The following is a 9623-nucleotide window of genomic DNA, read 5'->3' on the forward strand; positions in this document are numbered from 1 at the left end:
AGGCCGCTGTGATTGGCTGTTTACCATATCGCGTGATCAGTAGTGTCTGTAGGACATAGCAATCATCGGCGGCACGAGTGCACTCCGCTGGAGGCACGCAGGGGGCATGTTCTGGGAGGACATCCATGGACATCCTCCCAGAACTAGACAACTGCACTGTAGCCATCTTTCGGGTATAGTGCGGTAGGGAACCGGTTTAATTGAATTCCTTGGGAACCCCCAAGTCACCAGTCCTAGTGTCTCAATGATAATGGTAAACAGGACAAATAAAGACGGTGTATCTCCTTAATGGAACACAGACAGCAATAGAAACTAGAAAAACATTTTGTCTTTAGTTATACTGGGAAGGATGTGGACACACCATGCTGTGATGATCAGTCACTAAAATCCCATATAAGTTTTAACCTGTTAGTAGTCATTTTAAAAGTACATTAAAAAATTGTGACTGCGCTACAATAAATACATAAAAATCATGCGAAAAAAAAACAATTCATCACAAATAAACAATTAATAAAAATAACATAAGAAAGTGTCAAAAATCAATGATTTTAAAGTAAAAACAAAAACGATGTGTTCTTAAATAAAATAGAATTTTTGTTCCCACAAAAAAATAGCAAAAGTAATAAATAATGCCTATATTTCTTTGTGACATTCAGATGATATGTTATGCTTTAAATAAAATAAACTACAAATAAAACTTGTGTATGAGTGATCATAAAATCATACACTCAAATGTTCAATAGATCCTAATGAATGTGCACTAACACCATAAAAATAAAAATATATATGAATTATGAACCATACAAAAATATTTGTGAACCTACTTGATACTGCCAAACTTTTTGGTGCTTCCAAATGTTGATCATTTTCATGCTCACTCCAAATACAAGTGTGCCTTTGCCAGTGATCCACAATTACAGCAGTGCTCCCTCCACCACCATACCAAGTGCTCACTCATGTCACCAATAGACCTACAGTGCATTCAGAAATTATTCAGACCTCCTTCACTTTTTTCAAAATTGTTATGTTGCAGCCTGATACTACAGCTGTTCAAATTCATTTTTTTCTCATTAATCTACAGTACATTCAGTATCCAATAACGGCAAATTGAAAACAGAAGTTTAGACATGTCTATGAATTTATTAAAAATAAAAAAACTGAAATATCACATTAGCGTAAGTATTCAGACCCTTTGAAACAGCAAATGTAGTTCAGGTGCCTCCCATTTCTCTTGATTGTTGCTGAGATGTTTCTACACCTTGATTGGAGTCCACCTGGGGTAAATTCAATTGATTATACATGATTTGGAAAGCCACATACCTCCTCTATAAAAGGTCTCACAGCTGACAATGTATACTGCATCAGAGCAAAACGATGAGGTCAAAGGAACTGCCCAGAGCTCAGAGACAGGATTATTGCAAGGCACAGATCTGGGGACCGCTACAAAATACTTTTTGGTGCACTGAAGGTTCCAAGATCACAGGAGCCTCAATACTTCTCAAAATAGAAAAAGTTTGGCACAACCCAGACTCTTCCAAGAGCTGGTCGCCTGGCCAAACTGAGCAATCAGAGGAAAAGGACCTCAGTAAGAGAGGTGACCAAGAACGCGATGGTCCCTCTGACTGCGCTCCAGAGATCCTGTGTGGACATGGGACAAAGTTCCAGAAAGACAACCATCAGGGCAGCCCTCCACCGATCTGGGCTTTATGGCAGAGTGGCCAGACAGAAGACTCTCCTCAGCAGGGGCGGACTGACCATTAGGAAACTCGGGCACTGCCCGATGGCCCGGGGTCAGTAGGGGGCCCCATGAGATGCCCCTGGTACCTTTTGCATAGGCTTTTTTCAGTTTGGGCAAGGACACAGGGGCCCCATGATCCCCTATTGCCCGGGGGCCCCATGAGTTGTCAGTCCGCCCCTGCTCCTCAGTATAAAACAGATGAACGCCCACTTGGAGTTTGCAAAAGCTTTTTATGATCATTGATTTTTGACACTTTATTATTTATGTAATTTTGACACTTGATTATTTTATGTAAGTTTAATGAATTGTTTATTTGTGATGAATTGTTTATTTTTTTATTTATATTTTTTATATATAGTGGGTATTGTGCAGTCATGATTTTTTTATGTGATTTTGGGATCATTATACGCTCACTGGCCACTTTATTAGGTCTACCTTGCTAGTATTGGGTTGGGCCCCCTTTTGCCTTCAGAAATCCCTTCATTCTTCGTGGCATAGATTCAACAAGGTGTTGTAAACATTCCTCAGAGATTTTGGTCCACATTGACATGAGTTACTCTTGCCTTCTAGCATCTGGAACCAGTCTGCCCATTCTCCTCTGACCTCTGACATTAACAAGGCATTTTCCTCCACACAACTGCCGCTCACTGGATATTTTATCTTTTTCGGACCATTCTCTGTAAGCCCTAGAGGTGGATGTGTGTAAAAATCCCAGTAGATCAGCAGTTTTTGAAATATGAAAGTTCTAATATCCAGCAAATACTGTAGAATATGCAACATTCAATTTAACATTCTACTCCACACAGCACCAATCCAACTAGCTAGGCCATCAGACTGTGAATGGCTGATGGCTCTAAAATGGCTGGTATTTAAAGCCCCTGGATAGGGCCATATATACAAGGTGATCACAGGCACCCAACAGAACACCAATCACCACAAACATGGTGCCCCGAGTCCATGTGGCCAAACACGTTTCTACCTACATATAATTTCATGTCCCTTCTCACCCCCAGCTGCTGATTGGCTGCTGCGGAGACCCAGGACAGTGTGGGATAGCCCTCCTGATTTTCCAGTTAACATCAAAATTGTTTAGTTTCAGTGGTCCCAAATTGAAAATGCAATATTTGGGGAGAATTTAAAATAGTTGTAAAGGCTCGAGGTTTTTTACTTTCATGCATTCTATGCATGAAGGTATAAAAATCTCTGTGCAGCAGCCCCCCAATACTGACCTATGCCCCCTCTCGTTCCATCAATGTGCACTAGAGTCTCGGCCATCCCGGGACTCCCCTTCCTCATTGGCTGAGACAGCAGAGTGAGGCAATGAGAAGAGAGAGGGGCAGGGCTGAGCCATGAGTGGACACAGCAGTGTGTGCCCCCATAGCAAGCTACTTGCTGTGGGGACACCCGACAGGAGGGAGGGGCCAGGAGCACTAGTGAGGGACCCAAGAAGAAGAGGATCTGTGCAAAACCACTGTGCACAGCAGGTAAGTATGACATGTTTTCTTTAAAAAAAAATAAGCCTTTAGAATCACTTTAACTTTTACTCAAACATGAATAGCAACACTAGTTCTAACCATATCTTACTCCATCCTCACTCCATCAAAAACTAAAAAAAAAATCTGGCTTAGATACTCTTTAAAGTGTTACTAAACCCAGAACCCTGCATTCACTATATCTGGTCTCCCCAGACCCTACATTCACTATATCCGCTCTCCCCGGACCCTGCATTCACTATATCCAGTCTCAACGGACCCTGCATTCACTATATCTGGTCTCCCCGGACCCTGCATTCACTATATCTGGTCTCCCCGGACCCTGCATTCACTATATCTGGTCTCCCCGGACCCTGCATTCACTATATCTGGTCTCCCCGGACCCTGCATTCACTATATCCGGTCTCCCCTGACCCCGCATTCATTATATCTGGTCTCCCCGGACCCTGCATTCACTATATCTGGTCTCCCCGGACCCTGCATTCACTATAGCCGCTCTCCCCGGACCCTGCATTCACTATATCCGCTCTCCCCGGACCCTGCATTCACTATATCCAGTCTCCCCGAACCCTGCATTCACTATGTCCGCTCTCCCCGGACCCTGGATTCACTATATTTGGTCTCCCCAGACCCTGCATTCACTATATTTGGTCTCCCCAGACCCTGCATTCACTATATCCGGTCTCCCCGGACCCTGCATTCACTATATCTGGTCTCCCCGGACCCTGCATTCACTATATCTGGTCTCCCTGGACCCTGCATTCACTATATCTGGTCTGCCACAGTACACACAACATGGAAATGCAATTATTTTAGTAAATATAAACTGCTAAATACCTTTTCTCATCAGCAGTATAGAGCAGTCTTGTGACTTCTATCAGTCTCCAGCAGAGCGCTGGTTAAAGCTTGTAGGAGGAGTTTTCATCCTGATTTGACTGTCCTATGAGGCTGCATAACCCCTGAACCCTCTGTCTGGACAGCACTTATTTGCCCTGTGCTGATCACATGCACCCTCTCAACAGAAAAAAAAAAAGTAGCTAGTAATACACACCAAACTGAGCATGTGTAGAGTGCCCCCAAGGCTCTGTTCTATCAGCAGATGGACTGGGGAGAGTAGAAGAAGGGGAGGATCAGAGAAGACAGGATCAAACAGCCTTTTTACACAATGCAGACGATTAACCCCTTAGGTTCCACAGTGAATATAACAAGCATGTTTCACTGCATATATGTTATAAAAAAATCCAAAAAGCTTCTCATTACAATAACCATAACTTAGTTTCGTTTTATTTATCTCAACATTTAGGTAGATCAGAGAAGTGCTGCTTAACGTTTTTGGCAAGATCAAAAAAATTCTTTATTTTTGCAAAAAAGTGGGGACCTAGAATTTTCTTAATATTTCGCTTTAGGAAGTTCCAGATAGCACTTTTATTCACAAGAGGTTTTCCCGCACATGAAAGAGGATTTCAATCACTTGATGTTCGCCCACAGTGCACCTCCTGCTGGCAGCTACAGGCTGGACGACAAACCCATACGTCACTGAATGTTTCCAGGTTTTCCGGTGTGTGCGCCCCCTTCTGACCCATGCCGTGAATGGACACAGCACGAGTTTGTCAGCTAGTTTTAGCCAATGATTTTGGCTGAAACCTGCGATCGGCTGTGTCCAATCACAGAATTCTGTAAACAGACAGCGACCTGGCTGTTTCTTCTCCCTGAAATCATATCTGAGTTCAGGGAGAAAAAGCAGCCAGATCTGTGAGTAAAAGCTGCACGCATTACACTTGTTAGGCACACAATTAACCCCTTGATTGCCCCTTGATGTTAACCCCTTCCCAGCCAGTGTCATTAGTACAATGTACAGTATTATATCTGATCACTGCATCAGTGTCGATAGCAACATCAGTGTCAGTTACTCAGTTAGTGTACCTCCCAGCCAGTGTCTGTTAGTGCCAGTTTGCCCGCCACACTATCACAGTCACACTATAGGTCGCTGATCACTGCCATTACTAGTATAGCGTCTATAGCTGCGTAAATTCCAGTATATATGCACCATAGTTTGTAGACAGTATAATTTTCACACAAACCAATATGATATTATTATACAGGATTTATATAGCGCAAACAGTTTTCTCTGCGCTTTACAATATAAATATACACTTCTTGGGATTTTTTTTTTACCAAAGACATGTACATTTTGGCCTAAATATATGAAGAAATTAGATTTTTATTGTTTTTTTTTTAACAGAAAGTAGAAATTATTATTTTTTTATTCCAAAATTTTCTGACTTTTTACATTTATATAATAAAAGATTTAAAAAAACGGTTTTAATCAGACACCACCAAAAGAAAGCTCTATTTGTGTGAACAAAAAAAATCTAAATTTTATTTGGGCACAGCGTTGCAAGACCAAGCAATTGCCAGTTAAAGGATAAGTTCACCTTTTTAACAAAAATAATAAAAGCACATTTTTTTCAGGTAAAAAAATGTGCATATATTATTTTTTGTTGCAGGAGCCTGTAACCATTGCACCAGCGATCAGTAGATCATTGGTGCCATGCAGGTCTCCTGCAGATCTGTCAGTATATCTTCTTGCCTGTACAGGATGTATGGGATGTATGGGCAAGCAGATGCACTGACAGGAAGAATCAATGAGCTACCACAGTGGGCCACAGTGCCGTGGTAGTTCAATGTGAACTACAATCCAACAGCGGCTAAGGCTGTCAGGACTTGTAGTTTCTCATTCACAGAGGACCATGAATAAGTGGAGCAGCTGGGCAGGTGGAGCCCCTCAAGGCCACATTTTTTTTAAATTTGACAGCTAGTGAGGAGGGAAAAGATAAAAACAAAATGCACTGGTCATGAAGGGGGTAAAACCTTCTGCAGGTTTTATATAGGACTGTCAATTTATACAGCACTTTACATATATTATACATTCATATCAGTCCCTGCCCTCAAGGAGCGTCCAATCTAAGGTCCCTAACTCACATTCATACATACTACCATCATATCTTTGTAGTGTGGGAGGACACCCATGCAGGCACATGGAGAATATGCACTCTACACAGGCAGTGGAAGCAGAAACAGAAACAACACCTCCTGCACTCTAGGATGTAAACCAGGGGTGGAAGGCTTGAAGGAATCTCGAAAAATTCCACCAATGCATAGGTTGTGCAGCCCTAGAACAAGGCTGGGGAAGCCTGACCGATACTGTGAAGTGAAGCGAAAAGAAAGAGCGCACCAACCTTGCGCATTACATCAGTAAATCTGTGATTTTATTAAATAAAAAACATATATACTCACAAACAAGGAAGTATAACAAGCATTACAGATCCTCAAAGGAACTAGGGAGTGTAGAGCCAGTGTGAGTCACGTCACGAGGGTAGACTCCCAAAGTGTGAGGCTGATGCATTTTGAAGGAGACCCATCTTCATCAGAGCTAACTACACAATGAGTTCCCCCTGCCATATATACCATGGGACTAAGTGAGAGCCCTCCCATCTGGGCAGGGCCGTCCCCAGCTAGGAGGAGGGGCATAGGTGTCATCAAAACATGTCAGTAACACAAATACATGTCCTTTGATGTAGAATCAAGCATAAGACCATAAAGCATGAAAGTTAAAAATACATAAAAAAAAAGTTCAATTGTGTAGAAACATACATAAATATATAAAAATACATAGGTACAGAGAATGTGGGCGGCACAGTGGCTTAGTGGTTAGCACTTCTACTTTGCAGTAATAGGGTCATGGGTTCAATTCCCAACCATGGTGCCTCCTGCATAGAGTTTGCATGTTCTCCCTGTGTTCGCATGGGTTTCCTCCAGGTACTCCCATGTCCTTCCACATGCTGGTAGGTTAATTGACTCCAGTCTAAATTGTCCTAGTTTCATCCCTGGCCATGCAGGATCTCCTGTATGGCAGGGGTTGGGGAAAGACCTGGCAACTTACCCTGTAAAATAATTGCTAAGAGAAGTCACTTGTGAGTAACAGTCCATGCAATCAGCAAGGGTCAGATACAACTGAATGAATAGATAGATAGAGAATGTACATCTAGCATATAATGCCATATTGTACCGTGGAGTGTGGGTGATCACCCATGCAGGCTGAGGGAGAATATGTAAACTCTACACAAGCAGTGCCATTGTTGGGATTTGAAACCAACAACCCTAGTGCTCCTAGGCAGCAGGGCTAGCCACTGTGCTAAGTAGTTACATTTTTCTTGAGTTGATGAAAAATAGTTTTGTAGCTAAGACACGAGTAAGTAGCATTCCTACATTAGATATAAGTCAATATCACATCAGCAAAGCCTATGCTCATAAAGTCATTATTGTTTTATAAATATATGTCCTTATGACCAACTTCTCTTCATAAAACAGACTTAAAATACTTGAGTTGTCGCCATAGCGCTGACTTCACCTCTTTATTTTTTAAACTGTAAATAAAAGGATTTAACATGGGAACCAAAGCCGTGTTGAGCAAAGACAAAAGTTTACTGGACATAAAAGTGCTACTTGGGGTGAAATATTGGCACACAATGGTAGTGTAGTGAAGAGCAACAACTGTTATGTGAGAGGAACACGTGTAGAAAGCTTTAGATCTCCCTGTGGTAGACTTAATTCTCAATATGGTGGTGATGATAAATGAATAGGAGATGAAGGTGAGCAGAAAAGGGGTGAAGGTTGAAAGTAAGATCCCCTCTGTGAAAATCAACAGCTTCAGAATGGAGGTGTCACTGCAGGAAAGGTTCATCAGGGCCACCATGTCACAGAAGAAGTGATCAATTGTGTTTGAAGAGTAGCAGGAGAATCTAGACACTATGACCATGGCAGGAAGCATCTGTAGAAGACTAAATGACCAGCAGAATATGGCCAAACCAACAGAGACTCTACCATTCATGACAGTTGAATAATGCAATGGGTTGCAGATGGCAACATAACGATCGTAGCTCATGGCTGTAAGCAATATAAACTCATTCCCTGATAACCATGAGAACATACATAGCTGTACCATACAGTCATTAAAAGACACCACGTTGTCTCTTATTGCAAAACTACTTAAGATTTTATGTAGGGTCACTGTCGTAGAAGAGATATTGAGAATGGACAGATTACACAAGAAGAAGTACATGGGAGTGTGAAGCTGAGAATCCAGGCAAACCAGCAGAAGAATGATCACATTGCCACCAATGGTGACGTTATAAATGAGGAGAACCAGGGAGAAGGTCAGAAGCTGCAGTTTAGGGACATCGGAAATTCCTTTAAGAATGAAATAGATCACCATTGTCTCATTTTTCTTAATCATGTTTTTCTTAGTAGGCAGGAAGGGAACAACCTGAATAACTAGTAATTTAACCAAAATACGTCTGGCATTGTATTTTTCTTGGAAAAGGGTTTTTTGCCTTAATATTTGGGGATAGCATCAGATTATATCAGGTAAGGGTTGGCCCCAGATAATGGCTTTGATAAATTTCGAGAAATAAATTCTGCAAACCCAAATACTGTTTTCTTGAAATTAGCACCAGAAAAGGTATAGAAAAGCCCCACCAAATATGTATTCTGTAAATCTAAAATAACTTAGATTACCCGTAACAGCCCACAAATGTGAAAGAGGCACCAACAGTAACAGCATTCCTTTTGTAAAATAATATATCAGATCAGGTGCAGGTTTAAAATAGAGATCCAGTTTTTAATGAAGACATGACAATGTTTCTAAATGCATTTCAATGCATAGAAAATGTCATATATATGGCTACAAAAAAAGAAACTTTGTGGTGTTTAATGACCAGGTAGAATTTAGAAGAAAGCAACGCCATATGACGTGAAGGTCTCGAAGAAGAGGACTATGACACAGATAGGAGTTTCATTATCAGGTATACATGACTAAGAAAAACTGTATATCACGGTTCAGCATCTGCACACTATACCTCTGCCTTGGAGTGGTGGCAAGCTTTGCCTATTTACAGGGTCTTGCTGTAGGTTGAGCATTTTATGATCTCCCTAAAGCCTGTAAACAAGTACTTAATTACCTGGATTCCCCGAAGACCACCTTTTGATCGTTAGCAATTATTTACATACTCTAAACCATCTACATTGCTGTTTACAGTACTATATATGATGTACTGAGATGACCTAGCGAAGTAAAATGATGGCCACCACAGCATGAATGATGGCCATCACAGTATGAATAGTTATCAAAGAATTTACTCACCACTCAAGTGGGAATAGGACCATCATGGTTTTGCAAAACTAAAAGCAATAAGAATTTGTACTGTAGAAAATCTAGAAATAGATCTTGGCACTTCTAGTTACTAAGGTGCCACATCCCTAATATAGAACAAAAGATAGTATGGAAGGATGGGATTTTTTTAGGCACCCAAAAACCAGCAAATTAAAAATGT

General features: G+C 41.3%; 1 protein-coding gene across 1 annotated transcript; it reads right to left on the bottom strand.

Moving 5' to 3' along the window:
* Positions 1-7591: 7591 nt before the first annotated feature.
* On the bottom strand, positions 7592-8527 carry LOC149438090 (olfactory receptor 6C1-like). The gene has a single exon (XM_089660256.1). It carries the CDS (start codon positions 8525-8527, stop codon positions 7592-7594), a length of 936 nt encoding a protein of 311 aa, XP_089516382.1.
* Positions 8528-9623: the final 1096 nt, after the last annotated feature.

This window comes from Staurois parvus, unplaced genomic scaffold (assembly GCF_062004578.1).
Source record: "Staurois parvus isolate SC_StPar_1 unplaced genomic scaffold, SC_StPar_1.0 ptg001220l, whole genome shotgun sequence".
NCBI lineage: Eukaryota > Metazoa > Chordata > Amphibia > Anura > Ranidae > Staurois > Staurois parvus.